This window comes from Pleurodeles waltl, chromosome 2_1 (assembly GCF_031143425.1).
Source record: "Pleurodeles waltl isolate 20211129_DDA chromosome 2_1, aPleWal1.hap1.20221129, whole genome shotgun sequence".
Classification (NCBI taxonomy): domain Eukaryota; kingdom Metazoa; phylum Chordata; class Amphibia; order Caudata; family Salamandridae; genus Pleurodeles; species Pleurodeles waltl.
The window spans coordinates 183,731,005-183,750,602 of NC_090438.1; the positions used below are offsets into that span (position 1 = coordinate 183,731,005).

The following is a 19,598-nucleotide window of genomic DNA, read 5'->3' on the forward strand; positions in this document are numbered from 1 at the left end:
AAACAGAGGTGCTGCTGGCACACTGGACTGCTCTGAGTGGCCAGTGCCACCAGGTGACGTCAGAGACTCCTGCTGATAGGCTCCTTCAGGTGTTAGTAGCCTTTCCTCTCTCCTAGGTAGCCAAACCCTCTTTTCTGGCTATTTAGGGTCTCTGTCTCTGGGGAAACTTTAGATAACGAATGCATGAGCTCAGCCGAGTTCCTCTGCATCTCCCTCTTCACCTTCTGATAAGGAATCGACCGCTGACCGCGCTGGAAGCCTGCAAACCTGCAACATAGTAGCAAAGACGACTACTGCAACTCTGTAACGCTGATCCTGCCGCCTTCTCGACTGTTTTCCTGCTTGTGCATGCTGTGGGGGTAGTCTGCCTCCTCTCTGCACCAGAAGCTCCGAAGAAATCTCCCGTGGGTCGACGGAATCTTCCCCCTGCAACCGCAGGCACCAAAAAGCTGCATTACCAGTCCCTTGGGTCTCCTCTCAGCACGACGAGCGAGGTCCCTCGAATCCAGCGACACCGTCCAAGTGACCCCCACAGTCCAGTGACTCTTCAGCCCAAGTTTGGTGGAGGTAAGTCCTTGCCTCACCTCGCTGGGCTGCATTGCTGGGAACCGCGACTTTGCAAGCTACTCCGGCCCCTGTGCACTTCCGGCGGAAATCCTTCGTGCACAGCCAAGCCTGGGTCCACGGCACTCTAACCTGCATTGCACGACTTTCTAAGTTGGTCTCCGGCGACGTGGGACTCCTTTGTGCAACTTCGGCGAGCACCGTTTCACGCATCCTCGTAGAGCCTGTTTCTGGCACTTCTCCGGGTGCTACCTGCTTCAGTGAGGGCTCTTTGTCTTGCTCGACGTCCCCTCTCTCTGCAGGTCCAATTTGCGACCTCCTGGTCCCTCCTGGGCCCCAGCAGCGTCCAAAAACGCCAAACGCACGATTTGCGTGTAGCAAGGCTTGTTGGCGTCCATCCGGTGGGAAAACACTTCTGCACGACTCTCCAAGGCGTGGGGGATCCATCCTCCAAAGGGGAAGTCTCTAGCCCTTGTCGTTCCTGCAGTATTCACAGTTCTTCAGCCTAGTAAGAGCTTCTTTGCACCAACCGCTGGCATTTCTTGGGCATCTGCCCATCTCCGAGCTGCTTGTGACTTTTGGACTTGGTCCCCTTGTTCCACAGGTACCCTCAGTCAGGAATCCATCGTTGTTGCATTGCTGATTTGTGTTTTCCTTGCATTTTCCCTCTAACACGACTATTTTGTCCTTAGGGGAACTTTAGTGCACTTTGCACTCACTTTTCAGGGTCTTGGGGAGGGTTATTTTTCTAACTCTCACTATTTTCTAATAGTCCCAGCAACCCTCTACAAGGTCACATAGGTTTGGGGTCCATTCGTGGTTCGCATTCCACTTTTGGAGTATATGGTTTGTGTTGCCCCTATCCCTATGTTTCCCCATTGCATCCTATTGTAACTATACATTGTTTGCACTGTTTTCTAAGACTATACTGCATATTTTTGCTATTGTGTATATATATCTTGTGTATATTTCCTATCCTCTCACTGAGGGTACACTCTAAGATACTTTGGCATATTGTCATAAAAATAAAGTACCTTTATTTTTAGTATAACTGTGTATTGTGTTTTCTTATGACATTGTGCATATGACACTAAGTGGTACTGTAGTAGCTTCACACGTCTCCTAGTTCAGCCTAAGCTGCTCTGCTAAGCTACCATTATCCATCAGCCTAAGCTGCTAGACACCCTATACACTAATAAGGGATAACTGGGCCTGGTGCAAGGTGCAAGTACCCCTTGGTACTCACTACAAGCCAGTCCAGCCTCCTACATTGGTTGTGCAGTGGTGGGATAAGTGCTTGAGACTACTTACCACTCTTGTCATTGTACTTTTCATGAGAGAAAAATATACAAAACAAGGTCAGTGTATATACACATAGCCAAAAAGTTTTGCATTTCCTCTTTTCACTCTTTTCTAAAGTGCTGAAAAGTGCTTCTAAACTTTCAAAAAGTTCCTAAAAGTTTAAAAAGTTTTTTCTGTCTTTCCAAAAAGTTCTGAAAACTTTTTTCTCTTTTTCTATCACTTTAACTCTCTCTAAAAAATGTCTGGCACAGGAAAAAATGTTGAACTGTCCAAACTTGCATATGATCACCTTAGCTGGAAAGGAGCAAGGAGTCTCTGCATAGAGAGAGGTTTGAGTGTAGGGAAGAATCCTTCCTTAGAACTGTTAATTAATATGCTTAGAGTACAGGATAAGGCCATAAGTACCCAATCTGTAGAAAAAGTAGCTATTGGTTCTCAATCTGATCCAGGGACTCCCCCAGGAAAAGGTTCAGGAAAGAAACTTCTCAGCCTGCCCATTACTAGACAGTCTAGCATAGTTGGTACAGAGGTTGAATCACACCATACTAATGGTGTGCTCTCACATTATACTGGTAGCCAAGCTGTTAGGGTGCCCTCTGTAAGGGACAGGTCTCCTTCTGTTCATTCCCATCACACCTCTGTATCTAGAAATGTCCCTCCCACCCACCCTGATGACAGATTGTTAGAAAGGGAGCTCAATAGATTGAGAGTGGAACAAACCAGACTGAAGCTCAAGAAGCAACAGCTGGATTTGGATAGACAGTCCTTAGAAGTAGAGAGGGAAAGACAGAAGTTGGGTTTAGAAACCCATGGTGGCAGCAGCAGTATTCCCCATAGTCATCCTGCAAAAGAGCATGATTCCAGGAATCTGCACAAGATAGTTCCCCCTTATAAGGAGGGGGATGACATTAACAAGTGGTTTGCTGCACTTGAGAGGGCCTGTGTTGTACAGGATGTCCCTCAAAGGCAGTGGGCTGCTATCCTATGGCTATCATTTAGTGGAAAAGGTAGGGATAGGCTCCTTACTGTGAAAGAAAATGATGCCAATAACTTTACAGTTCTTAAGAATGCACTCCTGGATGGTTATGGCTTAACCACTGAACAGTACAGGATAAAGTTCAGAGAGACCAAAAAGGAGTCTTCACAAGACTGGGTTGATTTCATTGACCATTCAGTGAAGGCCTTGGAGGGGTGGTTACATGGCAGTAAAGTTACTGATTATGAAAGCCTGTATAACACAATCCTGAGAGAGCATATACTTAATAATTGTGTGTCTGATTTGTTGCACCAGTACCTGGTAGACTCTGATCTGACCTCTCCCCAAGAATTGGGAAAGAAGGCAGACAAATGGGTCAGAACAAGGGTGAACAGAAAAGTTCATACAGGGGGTGACAAAGATGGCAATAAGAAGAAAGATGGTGAAAAATCTCAAGATAAGCATGGGGATAAGGGTAAAACCAAAGATCCCACTTCGAATCTTAAACACTCTTCAGAGGGTGGGGATAAAACAAATTCTTCCTCTTCTTCCCAACCTGCACACATTAAAAAGCCTTGGTGCTTTGTGTGTAAAAACAGAGGCCATAGGCCAGGGGATAAGTCCTGTCCAGGTAAACCCCCTGAGCCTACCACCACTAATACATCAAGCTCTAGTGCCCCTAGCAGTAGTGGTACTAGTGGTGGGACTGCTGGCAACAGTCAAGCAAAGGGTGTAGTTGGGTTCACTTATGGGTCCATAGTGGAAACTGATGTAATCAGTCCCAAGACAGTTTCTGTCACACCTAGTGGCATTGGCCTTGCCACACTGGCTGCTTGTCCCCTTACAATGGATAAGTACAGGCAGACAGTTTCAATAAATGGTGTTGAGGCCTTGGCCTACAGGGACACAGGTGCCAGTTTCACTTTGGTGACTGAAAACCTAGTGCCTCCTGAACAACACATCATTGGACAACAGTATAAGATTATTGATGTCCATAACTCCACTAAGTTTCTTCCCTTAGCTATAATTCAGTTTAGTTGGGGTGGAGTTACTGGCCCTAAGCAGGTGGTGGTATCACCTAGCTTACCTGTAGACTGTCTCTTAGGTAATGACCTAGAGGCCTCAGGTTGGGCTGATGTAGAGTTTTATGCCCATGCAGCCATGCTGGGCATCCCTGAGGAATTGTTCCCTCTCATTTCAAGTGAAATGAAAAAGCAAAGGAGAGAAGGCCTGAAAACTCAGGATCCCTCTCCATCAACAGGTAAAAAGGGTATCACAGTTTCCCCTAACCACCCTACCATTCAGGATACTATTCCTGTGGTGGGAGAAACCTCTCCTGGGGTGGCACCTGTTCCAAGGGAATCATCAGCTGGCAAAGCTGGACTCCCTGAGGTGGAAGTACCTCTCTGTGGGATAACTAACATTGGTGAGAAAAACAGCACCATTTTAGTTAACATGGAGCATCCCTCCAACCCTCCCAGAGAAACTTTAGTGCAGAAACCCTGCACTACCTCACAACACTTAGGACAGCATCCCTGCCCTAGTGTGGAGCTCATAGGACAGCATCCCTGCCCTGCTCCAACTCAAGAGAAACAGCATCCCTGTTCTCTCTTCCAGCCAAATGGACAAAGTTTTTGCCCAGCTATGGCTTTTCTGAGACAGCATCCCTGTCTGGCATTTCCATCACTACAAATAGGTTCAGTGGACAATTCCCACTGCTCTAAACTAAAACTTACTGATAGAAACTCTGAAAATACATCTTCACATTGTTGCTTAGCTAAAAAACTTCAAACAGGGTGGTTTACATCCCCACAGGGAAGTAACCATATAGTGGATGATAAAGGGAGTAACCAGTCTATTGCAGAGCTACTCTCTACTTATCACCACTTAGACAATAAAGTCTCAACTGGCCAAGGTTAGCCTTATTGTCCTTCGTTTGGGGGGGGGTTGTGTGAGAAGGTAGCCTCTTTCTAGCCTTGTTACCCCCACTTTTGGCCTGTTTGTGAGTGTATGTCAGGGTGTTTGTCACTGTTTTCACTGTCTCACTGGGATCCTGATAGCCAGGCCTCAGTGCTCATAGTGAAAACACCATGTTTTCAGTATGGTTGTTATGTGTCACTGGGATCCTGCTAGTCAGGACCCCAGTGCTCATAGGTTTGTGGCCTATATGTATGTGTCACTAGGACCCTGTCACACAGGGCCCCAGTGCTCATACAGGGAGTGCAGAATTATTAGGCAAGTTGTATTTTTGAGGATTAATTTTATTATTGAACAACAACCATGTTCTCAATGAACCCAAAAAACTCATTAATATCAAAGCTGAATATTTTTGGAAGTAGTTTTTAGTTTGTTTTTAGTTTTAGCTATGTTAGGGGGATATCTGTGTGTGCAGGTGACTATTACTGTGCATAATTATTAGGCAACTTAACAAAAAAAAAATATATACCCATTTCAATTATTTATTATTACCAGTGAAACCAATATAACATCTCAACATTCACAAATATACATTTCTGACATTCAAAAACAAAACAAAAACAAATCAGTGACCAATATAGCCACCTTTCTTTGCAAGGACACTCAAAAGCCTGCCATCCATGGATTCTGTCAGTGTTTTGATCTGTTCACCATCAACATTGCGTGCAGCAGCAACCACAGCCTCCCAGACACTGTTCAGAGAGGTGTACTGTTTTCCCTCCTTGTAAATCTCACATTTGATGATGGACCACAGGTTCTCAATGGGGTTCAGATCAGGTGAACAAGGAGGCCATGTCATTAGATTTCCTTCTTTTATACCCTTTCTTGCCAGCCACGCTGTGGATTACTTGGACGCGTGTGATGGAGCATTGTCCTGCATGAAAATCATGTTTTTCTTGAAGGATGCAGACTTCTTCCTGTACCACTGCTTGAAGAAGGTGTCTTCCAGGAACTGGCAGTAGGACTGGGAGTTGAGCTTGACTCCATCCTCAACCCGAAAAGGCCCCACAAGCTCATCTTTGATGATACCAGCCCAAACCAGTACTCCACCTCCACCTTGCTGTCGTCTGAGTCGGACTGGAGCTCTCTGCCCTTTACCAATCCAGCCACGGGCCCATCCATCTGGCCCATCAAGACTCACTCTCATTTCATCAGTCCATAAAACCTTAGAAAAATCAGTCTTGAGATATTTATTGGCCCAGTCTTGACGTTTCAGCTTGTGTCTTGTTCAGTGGTGGTCGTCTTTCAGCCTTTCTTACCTTGGCCATGTCTCTGAGTATTGCACACCTTGTGCTTTTGGGCACTCCAGTGATGTTGCAGCTCCGAAATATGGCCAAACTGGTGGCAAGTGGCATCGTGGCAGCTGCACGCTTGACTTTTCTCAGTTCATGGGCAGTTATTTTGCGCCTTGGTTTTTCCACACGCTTCTTGCGACCCTGTTGACTATTTTGAATGAAACGCTTGATTGTTCGATGATCACGCTTCAGAAGCTTTGCAATTTTAAGAGTGCTGGATCCCTCTGCAAGATATCTCACTATTTTTGACTTTTCTGAGCCTGTCAAGTCCTTCTTTTGACCCATTTTGCCAAAGGAAAGGAAGTTGCCTAATAATTATGCACACCTGATATAGGGTGTTGATGTCATTAGACCACACCCCTTCTCATTACAGAGATGCACATCACCTAATATGCTTAATTGGTAGTAGGCTTTCGAGCCTATACAGCTTGGAGTAAGACAACATGCATAAAGAGGATGATGTGGTCAAAATACTCATTTGCCTAATAATTCTGCACTCCCTGTAGATGTGCATGTATATGTTCCCTGTGTGGTGCCTAACTGTCTCACTGAGGCTCTGCTAACCAGAACCTCAGTGGTTATGCTCTCTCATTACTTTCAAATTGTCACTAACAGGCTAGTGACCAATTTTACCAATTTACATTGGCTTACTGGAACACCCTTATAATTCCCTAGTATATGGTACTGAGGTACCCAGGGTATTGGGGTTCCAGGAGATCCCTATGGGCTGCAGCATTTCTTTTGCCACCCATAGGGAGCTCTGACAAATCTTACACAGGCCTGCCACTGCAGCCTGAGTGAAATAACGTCCACGTTATTTCACAGCCATTTTACACTGCACTTAAGTAACTTATAAGTCACCTATATGTCTAACCTTTACCTGGTAAAGGTTAGGTGCAAAGTTACTTAGTGTGAGGGCACCCTGGCACTAGCCAAGGTGCCCCCACATTGTTCAGAGCCAATTCACTGAACTTTGTGAGTGCGGGGACACCATTACACGCGTGCACTACATATAGGTCACTACCTATATGTAGCTTCACCATGGTAACTCCGAATATGGCCATGTAACATGTCTATGATCATGGAATTGCCCCCTCTATGCCATCCTGGCATTATTGGTACAATTCCATGATCCCAGTGGTCTGTAGCACAGACCCTGGTACTGCCAAACTGCCCTTCCTGGGGTTTCACTGCAGCTGCTGCTGCTGCCAACCCCTCAGACAGGCATCTGCCCTCCTGGGGTCCAGCCAGGCCTGGCCCAGGATGGCAGAACAAAGAACTTCCTCTGAGAGAGGGTGTGACACCCTCTCCCTTTGGAAAATGGTGTGAAGGCAGGGGAGGAGTAGCCTCCCCCAGCCTCTGGAAATGCTTTGTTGGGCACAGAGGTGCCCAATTCTGCATAAGCCAGTCTACACCGGTTCAGGGACCCCTTAGCCCCTGCTCTGGCGCGAAACTGGACAAAGGAAAGGGGAGTGACCACTCCCCTGACCTGCACCTCCCCTGGGAGGTGTCCAGAGCTCCTCCAGTGTGCTCCAGACCTCTGCCATCTTGGAAACAGAGGTGCTGCTGGCACACTGGACTGCTCTGAGTGGCCAGTGCCACCAGGTGACGTCAGAGACTCCTGCTGATAGGCTCCTTCAGGTGTTAGTAGCCTTTCCTCTCTCCTAGGTAGCCAAACCCTCTTTTCTGGCTATTTAGGGTCTCTGTTTCTGGGGAAACTTTAGATAACGAATGCATGAGCTCAGCCGAGTTCCTCTGCATCTCCCTCTTCACCTTCTGATAAGGAATCGACCGCTGACCGCGCTGGAAGCCTGCAAACCTGCAACATAGTAGCAAAGACGACTACTGCAACTCTGTAACGCTGATCCTGCCGCCTTCTCGACTGTTTTCCTGCTTGTGCATGCTGTGGGGGTAGTCTGCCTCCTCTCTGCACCAGAAGCTCCGAAGAAATCTCCCGTGGGTCGACGGAATCTTCCCCCTGCAACCGCAGGCACCAAAAAGCTGCATTACCGGTCCCTTGGGTCTCCTCTCAGCACGACGAGCGAGGTCCCTCGAATCCAGCGACACCGTCCAAGTGACCCCCACAGTCCAGTGACTCTTCACCCCAAGTTTGGTGGAGGTAAGTCCTTGCCTCACCTCGCTGGGCTGCATTGCTGGGAACCGCGACTTTGCAAGCTACTCCGGCCCCTGTGCACTTCCGGCGGAAATCCTTCGTGCACAGCCAAGCCTGGGTCCACGGCACTCTAACCTGCATTGCACGACTTTCTAAGTTGGTCTCCGGCGACGTGGGACTCCTTTGTGCAACTTCGGCGAGCACCGTTTCACGCATCCTCGTAGTGCCTGTTTCTGGCACTTCTCCGGGTGCTACCTGCTTCAGTGAGGGCTCTTTGTCTTGCTCGACGTCCCCTCTCTCTGCAGGTCCAATTTGCGACCTCCTGGGCCCCAGCAGCGTCCAAAAACGCCAAACGCACGATTTGCGTGTAGCAAGGCTTGTTGGCGTCCATCCGGCGGGAAAACACTTCTGCACGACTCTCCAAGGCGTGGGGGATCCATCCTCCAAAGGGGAAGTCTCTAGCCCTTGTCGTTCCTGCAGTATTCACAGTTCTTCAGCCTAGTAAGAGCTTCTTTGCACCAACCGCTGGCATTTCTTGGGCATCTGCCCATCTCCGAGCTGCTTGTGACTTTTGGACTTGGTCCCCTTGTTCCACAGGTACCCTCAGTCAGGAATCCATCGTTGTTGCATTGCTGATTTGTGTTTTCCTTGCATTTTCCCTCTAACACGACTATTTTGTCCTTAGGGGAACTTTAGTGCACTTTGCACTCACTTTTCAGGGTCTTGGGGAGGGTTATTTTTCTAACTCTCACTATTTTCTAATAGTCCCAGCGACCCTCTACAAGGTCACATAGGTTTGGGGTCCATTCGTGGTTCGCATTCCACTTTTGGAGTATATGGTTTGTGTTGCCCCTATCCCTATGTTTCCCCATTGCATCCTATTGTAACTATACATTGTTTGCACTGTTTTCTAAGACTATACTGCATATTTTTGCTATTGTGTATATATCTCTTGTGTATATTTCCTATCCTCTCACTGAGGGTACACTCTAAGATACTTTGGCATATTGTCATAAAAATAAAGTACCTTTATTTTTAGTATAACTGTGTATTGTGTTTTCTTATGACATTGTGCATATGACACTAAGTGGTACTGTAGTAGCTTCACACGTCTCCTAGTTCAGCCTAAGCTGCTCTGCTAAGCTACCATTATCTATCAGCCTAAGCTGCTAGACACCCTATACACTAGTAAGGGATAACTGGGCCTGGTGCAAGGTGCAAGTACCCCTTGGTACTCACTACAAGCCAGTCCAGCCTCCTACACATCCCCTCCCAGGCGGCCACCTCTCTGAACCAGATGTCATCATCCAAATTGGGGGGGGGGGGTGCTGGGTGTTGTGTGAATGTGTGTGGTGTCTGCATGTGTGTATGAATGGAGGGGGGAGGCGATGTCTCTGTGTGATTGTGTGTATGCCGAGGGGAGTGTGCGTGTGTGTGGGAATGCGTGTATGCCGAGGGGGGTGTTGTGTGTTGAGTGGGTGTATGCCAAGGAGGGTGTTGTGTGTGTGTGTGGGTTAGTGTATGTTTATGTGAATGCGGAAGAGGGGAAGGGGGTGTCTGAGTGCGTGCATGTGAGTGTATGTGTCTGTTTGAGTGCGTGTGTGCAAGTGAATGGGTGTGTGTGTGAGTGAATGGGTGTATCTGAGTGCATGTATGGGTGGGAGTGTGTGGGGTGTATGTAAGTGAATGCATGCGTGAATGTAGGTGTGTGGTTGTGTGTGTGGAGGGGTGTCTGCCAGTGACAGAAATGGAGATTACTGTCACCGGGTGCATGACCGGCAGCATTTTTGTGGCAGTGCGACCGCCACGAAAATGCTGGTGGTCTACTGAGTCGTAATTCTGATGGCGTTAAGATGGCTACCGCCGGGCCAGAGGAAAGTCCCCTCCGGCCTGGCGGTCCGACCACCCTGGAGATACGGACAGCTGAAGCCAAACCGCCAAAGTTGTAATATGGCGGTCTTTACCGTCCAAGGACCGCCAGACTCAAGATGAGGGCCGTAAGTGTACGCCTTTTTTCTGATCATCCTGTCGGCACTATACACCTGATTTAGTCAACACTGTATCGTTTTTCAGCAGGTTAGTGCAACAACTATGACCTTCCTTTATTTTCTTTACACTCCAACTGCCCTTTTGGCAAACATATATACATGGTATAAATTATTGGGAGAAAGACCTTATAATATATAAATCTTCACTGAAAAAATAAAGGTTATCCTTTGTTATAGTGAAGAAAACTTTATTCCAGAGTAGAGGGGTGAGTTATAGGTAATTTAGTGTGGGTACCGAGCTGAATACAATGTGTATAAAGGTTTGCGGGTTATAATCATTTGAAGGTGTTGTGTTAATATTAATATATAAGTATAAGTTTAGAAATGTATATTTTTGTGTAATTTAACTGTTGTTTGTAGATAAAGAATGAAGGTATATTAATTTAAATGTGTGCGTAAATTATAAATTTAAGATATAACTATAACTTAAGAATTTCTAATATGCATTTCAAGTTTGGTTTGTATAGAAAGATTAAATAAAGTTTTCTTAACTAAAACAAAGGGTTTTTTTCATTAAATTTCTTTTTTTTTTTCAATAAAGTGTTGGAGAGTATTGTAAAGTGTACTGTTGTAGAGTATATTGTAGTGCGGTAGAGTGGAATGTGGTATAGTGGAGTGCCATACAGTGGAATAACATATAGTGAAATGGTGTACAGTGGAGTGGCATGGGGTAGAGTGGAGTGGTATAGCGTACAGTGGAGTAAATTCTTACATAGTGAAGTGGCATGTTGTATAGTACAATGATGTGAAGTGCATCAGAGTAGACAGGCGTAGTGTAGAGTTTAGTAAATTGTTATAAGTTGGAGTGGCTTCTTGTACAATGGAATTGTGCCTCGTAGAGTGTTGGAAAGCGTACATGGGGATGTGGGGGCATAGAATGGAGTAGAGGGTTGTATGGTGTAGTGTACAGAAATAGAGTGGAGAACAGTGTTGTATAGTGGCACAGAGCATAGTAGAGTTTTGTAGAGTGGAGCTGCATAGAGTGGAGTGCAATGTGTTACAGTGGGGCAATGTAGAGTGGAGTGTTGTACAGTGCCACAGTGTCATGCAGTGGAGTAGAGTGTAGTGTAGTCCAGTGGAGTGGCATAGGATAGATTGGGGTAGGGTGTTCTAGAGTACAGTGATATGGAATCAAGTAGATTGGAGTGGCTTAGTATTCAATGGAGTAAAGTGTTGAAGAGTGGCATGGTGTGTGGTACAGTGGACTGGGCTGCTGTGTTGTGGAGTGCCATAGAGTTAGGTGAAGTAGAGTGCCAAAGAGTGGATAAAAGTGTTGTACAGTGGATTGGAGTAAAGTAGAGTGTAGTACATTAAGGTAGACTCTTGTACAGCTGAGTGGCATAGAGTAGCGTACAGTGGAGTACCATAGAGTGCAGTAGTGGAATACAGTGTATTAGTGCCTGATAGAATTGAATATATTAACCAGTGGTGGCTCACGGTGCGCTGAAGGGGTGGGGCGCCGCACGGGAGGAGGAAATAAAAATTAAATTAATTACAAAAAATAAACACTTACCTTCTCGCTGCGTCGCCCCGCTCCTCTCCTCTGCTCTGCTGGCTGCAGGCAGGCACAGACTCCCAGCCTGCCAAGCGGCCAATCCGGACGCTGCTCAGAACAGTGTCAGGATTGGCTGGGAGAGTCCAGCCAGGACGCTCCCAGGCAGACTGGGAGCCTGTGCCGGCTATCTCCAGCTGTGCGTATGTGTGATTGGCCGAGACGGCCAGCCAAACACACATGCGCTCTGAGAGGGAGTGCTGAGCGCTCCCCCTCACTGCTTGTCACCTCCGTGGCCCTGCCTCTTTTACTAAAAAACGATAATAAACTTGATTTATTATCGTTTTGTAGTAAAAGGTTTGCAGCTGCTGCTGCTGGAGAAGCCGCCTCTGATATTAACTAGAGGAAAGTGGCATAGAGAGAGTTGGTGCTGGGGTGCATAGACAACCTGGCATTCTAATGGGTTAACAAAATGTCCCTAAACAGTATTTTAGAAATCTACCCTCTGCTTCCGACAGCATATGTTCCATTAGCTACCAACACTTTCATGCTAGTGGTCTGCAATAGCATTCACTTTGAAAAGCCTCTCTATCTAATCTGTGGGCTACTAAGAGCTCAGAATTCAGCAGCCTATCTCATCAAAGGTTTCAGTATGCACTATCCAGAATCAGATTCTCTTGTTTCTACTTCGTCTCATCAGTGCTTAATTTGTAAATAAAAAGGTGCCGGTGCCCAAAACCCTCCTCTTAATTATGCAGCTGCTGCAATTAAATGTGGGATCACGGAATACTGAGGCAGCGTAATCCTGAAGCCATCTCGGGCCTCTTCAATCCATATAAAGCCACTCCCTGCACCTTCAGCTCACTCTTGCATCTTTCTACTTTCTCCCATTGTGACGCTTTTTTGTTTTTCCCTTCCTCCATCTTTCCCATATGTGTCTTTTGCTCGCAGCAAATGCTTGAGGCAGAAGAGTAAGCCCCGGCCCTCAAAAATAAGTGCTGGTGCTCAGCACCGGTAAAAACAAGCACAAATTAAGCACTGGTCTCACTGGCCACCATAGAGAGGCAGAAACAATGCTTGCTTTGTAAAGAGATAATGCAGGGGCCCGGGGTTTTTCTTAGAAGCCCAGCAATGGCACTGCTGGAGTTGCCAAATGTTGGGTAATCCAAACACCACGCCTTCTTAGTTTTGATTCTACCTCATGCCACTTTCTTTCACTACTTACACGTCCTGTCTCTTTATGTTTGTCTTTCAGGTTCTTTTTCAACCCTGCTTTCTCCCTTTGCCACTGTTTTCCTGGATTTCTCTTCTCCCTTTTTCGTTTTCTAGGTTTATTTATATTGGCCTGGGTCAAAGTCTGAAGGTGAAAAACAAGTCCAATCCCAGGCAGATACAATTAAAGCAAATACCAATACCAATAGCACACAAAATCGTTCATAGTTTGGGCAAATGCTTTCTGAGTCAGAGTCATCTGCATTATCAATTCTCACATCCGGGCAGAAGTGTAGTGTTTCTCCTGTGAAATGTGTCAGGTTGTTTGTTATATAAAAATGTTTTTGTTACAATGCTGAGAAATGATTGAGACTGTCTTAGATACTCTGTGGGATTCTGTCACAATTAGAAAGTATGTAAATCGTAATGCTTAAATGTGTAAAACCAATAAAAACAAAGTGAAAAAAAATCTTGATCCATCACAAAGTCTTTCCATTGTTCCATCGCTTACTAAAATATTGGTGTTTCCCCAGGTTTAAAACCTGCACTCCGCCCTTACTGTACAATTACTGAGTGGTATTTGACCTGCTTTACAAACATTTGTAGCTTAGCATAACTTGTATGTACGTGCTTCTTCGTAAGTGAACATGCATAATTGCTCAAATATACAATACTTTATCTTACAATGATAATCATATGTGTGTTTAGGTCGCAGAAAAATAGGAATATCACACTGTGGAACATAGGTGGAAATACATTTAAAAACTCCTTGAATACACCCAATTTATTTTCAGGAGTCTGGCTCTTGATAGCTCTAAATGGGATCATTCTATATCAATACTGTGACATCTCTCTTTCCAGCACAGTATGGGCTGTAAAGAGGTTTCCAGAAGGAGCAAAGGTCAGGCTCCAAAGGCGCACAGAAAAAACTAGCAATTTTAAACATTAATATACTGGAAATGTTTGTCACACAAATCACTAGGGCCAAAAGCTTTCCCTTTTGGAAACTACTTTGTAACATTCTTAATTTCTTCTTGTTGACTCAGCTCCTATGGTATCTCACAATTGTTGAGTTAATTTGTGCAAATCCAGAGCTACATTAGAAAGTATACTTTTCATTATAGAGATTTATTGGATATTGGTCATCACACTGCCACTTGATCTATTGTTATCTAAGAGTTGGGCTGTGATCTCACTTCAGAGGCAAAGCTGCAATCTGAAAGCAAAGCATTTACATGTACCAATACTACATGCTATTGGGTAGGGACAATGAGATAGACTTGGGAAAACTAATCTCCTCAGCCTTCATGAAGCCCGTTGGTTTCATAATACTGGCCCATTACAGTACAAGTACAAAAGCGGCAGCCAGCTTGAGATTGTGTTGTTCACATTTATCTCTTCTGACATAATCTGTGGGCTAAATGCACAGTCTTATTTTGAGACTATGCTACTTTCGCAACAACAAAAAATGTTTGTCTTAACCTAACTTAATGACCCTGTAACTCTAATGACTACTAGAAAATTTAGTTTTTTGCAAGCAACTTACTTTGACACACCAGAGCCAGAGTCTAGGTGTATCTAGGCACATCCACCCAAGTGTCACAGGTGGCTTCCAGCCATGTCTTGGCTCAGGTCCTCACCTGATCATGTACACGCAGGAATTACTGGATTGCTCCTTCATACAGCAAACTTTAAAATGGTTCTCAATGTGGGCCATAGATTTGTTAAAAATGACTCTGTGAAGGATGGATTCCCAATGCTTCTTTGTTTATCTCTGGAACTACAGGAACTAGAATAGTAGGATCCCAGAAATGAAACCTTAACATTGGTAGTTTTTTATTTTTAAACCACAACTATTGTATGCCCGCATGCTGCAAAAAATAATCTGCACTTAGGTGTAAGTTAATAAAAGGTCCAAACATGAGTCAGTCTAACGTCAACCATTTAAAAAAAAAAAAAAAAAAAAAAAAACATTGACAACTTTTACATTAGATGACTGAAGATGTAATCTGAAGACCTTCAAAATCCAATCAATCTGTTATAGTTTTCATTCAATCTTTAAATTAAATTATAAACACCTATGGTGTGACCACTTCCATGCTGGACTGGCAGTCCTGCAGTTTGTTTCCCACTTTAGATATCACTAATGAACCAATACGTCACATACACAAAAGTATTGTAGGAATTGTAGATAATCTTCTATGCCCACTTGTATACAATATGTTATTATGATACAATTGCTATTAATTAGATATTCTTTCTTATTAGTTTTTTGCAGTTATTTGTGCATCTTGATCTGATGTAAAATGTGCTGTCACCATTTGGGTGTGGGCCACACTGAATGCAAGTGCGATCGGATATCTGGCGGCATTCACTACGGTGGTCAGCGGTGCTTAGGCGGTTCCACAGCTGGCACCGCCACGCCAGAAAAAGACCACCCACAGAATTATGGCCAGTAATTCTGTGTGGCAGTCTTTCTCTGGCGTGGTGGTGCCGGCGGTGGGAGCACAGGGTCCCGTCCCCGCACGGAGGAGCACCTCTTTGGACGAGGTAAGTGTCAACCGCAAGAGGAGGGGAGGTGGGGGTAAATGGGTGTGTGTATGAGTGTGTGAGTGCATGTATGCGTGTCATGAATGTGGTGGGGAGGGAGGGGGAGTGGTTGTGCATGTGTGTATGCCTGTGTGTAAATGTGGTGTTGCGTGTGTATTTGCATGTGGACGGAGGGTGGGGATGTGTGCATGGGGGAATGAGTGAATGAGTAAGGGGGTGTAAGTGAGTGTGTGCTGATGTTTGTATGTGTATATGGTGTGTGTGCGGTGAGGTACAATTTGGAGAGTGGTGGGTGTGGTTGTGTGAAGATGAGTCGCAGTGGGGGTTGTGTACGGATGTATGCATGTAGTTGAAGGGAGGGGCAGGGGGTTGGGATGGAGAGTGCATGCGTGCATGTGTGATGTGTATGGATAAGTACGTGTGTCAATGGGGGTGAATTTTGTGAGTGTGTGTGTGTGAGTGGGGTTTGAGTGGGGGTGTGTGTGGGTGTATGCATGCGAGGTGTTTGGGGGGGGTGATTGGACAGGATCATAATTTCCTGTCGTCGGGATACCTTTCCGCCAGCATTTTCATGGCGGTGAGACTGCCAGGAAGAGCCTGGCATTGTCCCAAGTTGGAATAACCTCACCGGTTATTTGACTCCCGCTGGGCTGCAGGTGGAAACCTCCAGCCTGGCAGGCCACGGTAAAGCGACGGGACTGGCGGGGATGTGACGGTCGTAATATGGCGGCCTGCACTGCCTGTCCCGCGGCAGTGAGACCGCCACCGCGGCCCAGGTGGTCCATGGACCGCAAGGGTCATAATGAGGGCCTATGCACCCATGAAACGAATTCAACTGACTTGCCGATCTGCAATGTGAAACACATTCTACTTTCTCACCAATGGGAAAATTGGCTGCTCTCCACAAAAAGGATAGGCCTAGTTTCGAAGTGGGTGAACATGTCTGGTCAGCAGCTTGAAAAGGCTTTAATGGTGGATGAAGCTGATGCTATATCAATTCATACCATGCTGGTTATCAGGAAAGCCCTTTTTCCTGTCACATTTATTTATACTGTATTAACTAGTTACTAGAACTTTGAGAACAAGAACGAGTATTACTTTCACTGAAAGTGGCCATCGTAGATTACATTGTGTATGTCTTTGCTTACCTTTCTTCTTAGTTTTGGCAGCTGCTTTATTCTCGTCGTCAGTGCTTTAAAAACAAAACATCCTGCTATAAATGTCAATATATGAGACGATTATTATCTTAGCGATACTTATAAAATTTAAAGTACTCATTCAAAACAAACTAATGCAGTAGCATATTCTCGTATTTATTACATCTGTACACAAAGTTCTTCATCGTTGTTCAAGCCAGAAGGAGACATGGTTTTTAGTAGGATTATATACTTGGGCTCTGATTGTCATAATTTCTTAGTGCGATCACTGCCACGTTCATAGTTCGGCACAATGTCAATACCATAATATCCGCGTGTTCTCCAATTACTTCAGTGGCATAGAGCTTGATGTTTTGAGACTGCATAAGTTTGATCTTTGTTTTTCAGCGCTCTCATATGTTCCAATATTATTTTTTTCAACATGCAAGAAGTACTGCTGACATACTGGAGCCCACAGTTGCATTCAAACATGTATATTACAAAAAGAGTTGCATGTGATTTTATGTTTGATTTTGATTGGTTGGTCATTTCTAATGAGAAACTTTGGCTTCCTTTTTGTTAATGTTTTGTTGCAGAATATTGTTTTCTCATGACTGCAGCACCCAGAATTATTCATTGCTGGCAGACCTGATGTTAGTGTATATAAAGTAAAAGAGACAATGGATTCACCTACCATGATAAAGACCAAGGTGATTGAAACGAGTGAGTCAGTGCGATTGTTTTTTTTTTAATTAAAGCAGTTTTATAGATCATGGAGTGCAGCGCTTCCCTTTATGATGAAATTGGTCTTTGGGGTTAACGCTCTGCCCCTATGTATGACCAACTGGCGAGCTCACTGGTTTTGGAGATCATATTGGGATATATATATATATACATGTATGAGAGAGAGAGAGAGCGAGAGATATGTATCTATATATATCTCTATATATATCTCTATATATATCTCTATATATATATATATATATATATATATATATATATATATATATATTTTTCTTTTCAAGGTTGGGGTGGGTAAGGGCATAGGGTCTTAGGAGTATTTTTTAGGTTTAGGGGTGGAGAGGGCCATAGGGTGGTAATGGTATTTTGGGGGGTTTAGGGGTGGGTAAGGGCATAAGTGTCCACTCCTGATCCTTTGAGTGGTACACATTAAGAGGTACTGAATGGAGCTGTATAATGTTCAGAAATTTTCAAAATGGCAGACTTTCAGAAGAGGATTGCTGTAACTGTGTCCCTCTAATCCTTTATGTAGATGTGCCCATCATCTAGACTACTTTCTGGATGATAATTCATAGAAGCACAAGTCTGAGAATGCAATGTGAACTAAACATTCTCACACAGCTGCACATTAGTTCATGGAGTCTATAATGCTTCCCTGCTGAACAGTCAACAGATGCCAACTGCAAGAAACATCTACCTCCCCAAAAGACTGCTCAGCAGTGCACAGTTACATTGATGCAGCCAGAGGGTAATGTCTTATAATGGATACACCGGGTTACAAGAGGCCCTTTTGGGTTGAATGCAGAGAGAATCAAAACAAAAGCCAGGAACAGGGCACAAGAGCGTGAGGGTACTCACCAGAGCACATTAGCAAATATGACCGAGCTGAGCAGCAAGTGGGAGGACTAGTGCATGTTTTTGGACAGGTGCCTGGACCCCAAATGCCAAAAACAGCTCTTATGCTCCACAGCTATAGCCTCAATCAACCTTGAGTGCATTGAGTGCAGCCAGTGCTAATAGTGGTGGGAGGCTCAGGTATTCAAAAAGTCATTGAACCAGACATGGTGCCCACCATGTGCTGCTGGGTGTGAGTGGTGCTGACCATCCATCTTGCAGGAGTGGCAACAATGAACCAATCAAGGTCCTGGGCATGAGCAAATGCAACTGTTTGCTCCTGACACCCATCTTGGCATTCCCTGGCATGGGAAAGGCAAAGCCTCTCCCTGACATGGGCCAGGCACAGTTTGGTACTCACTGAACATTTATGGGAAAGGGCGTGCAGCTGAACAAGTCCATCTGGAAAGCATGGTACGTAACATAATACCCAATTGGTGCATGTCAGGGGCGCAGCTTTGCTGTGTCTGCCCACCAAGCTACTGCCCAAGACCCGAGGGGTCCAGCCTGAGTTTCTCAGCACACACACACACACACAACAGGAGGAAGGGCTTGTTCACCTGCTCTGTTTCACCATGAACAGTTGATAGGAACAAAGCTGTGCAGGAAATTGACTGGTAGAGACCATGTCCTGCAGGACAAGTACTTCGGCTTGTGAATGCCATGCACAAGTATGGTGTGCACCTAGGCGTGGATGTTTGATGCACACCACAACTGTCAGTGCTGCACTGAGGTGATCATGCATAACTAAACCATGGACAATGGCTGCCAAGAGGGCAATGATGGAAAACATGCTACAAAGATGCTGAGTGCTTGGACCCATGGCTGAGCTACATGAAACACCAGAGTTGCTGTTTGCAGGGAGGAAGCATGATAACTTGCCTAACACAGCACACATCCAACTGAGATCTGACAAGAACCATAGATTCATACTGGACAATGGGTTGTGCTCTTACAGTAACAGCAATGTGCTGAACTACAGCCAGAGTAACATAACCACATGGAACAATAGGGATCATTAAGGTAAAATTGAGCAACCTATTCAGCCCCTTCCAGCCCATACTACGAAGTACTATGATGCTCCAGTGACGAATACAATATGTATGGAACTTTAGGAACAGACTGCCAAGGCGATGTATTAGTAATGTTTCTAGCAATGCTAGTAGGTAAGATGGAGTGACTTTTTTAAACATTTCATTGCAGCTTGTCAGGAGGAACGGAGGACTAACAGTTATTGAAGCAATGCCTTTGAAAACTTAAACTCCAATACACCCCATACCTGCCTGCGAATATGAGAC

At 45.1% G+C, this 19,598-nt stretch overlaps 1 protein-coding gene across 1 annotated transcript in view; it reads right to left on the reverse strand.

Moving 5' to 3' along the window:
- The window catches only part of LOC138262410 (uncharacterized), a 232,154-nt gene that overhangs the window by 141,232 nt on the left and 71,324 nt on the right, over window positions 1–19,598 (reverse strand). Inside the window, exon 6 of the mRNA XM_069212312.1 lies at window positions 16,678–16,721. Within this exon, the coding sequence (XP_069068413.1) occupies window positions 16,678–16,721 (44 nt within the window). The remainder of the gene's footprint in view (window positions 1–16,677; window positions 16,722–19,598) is intronic.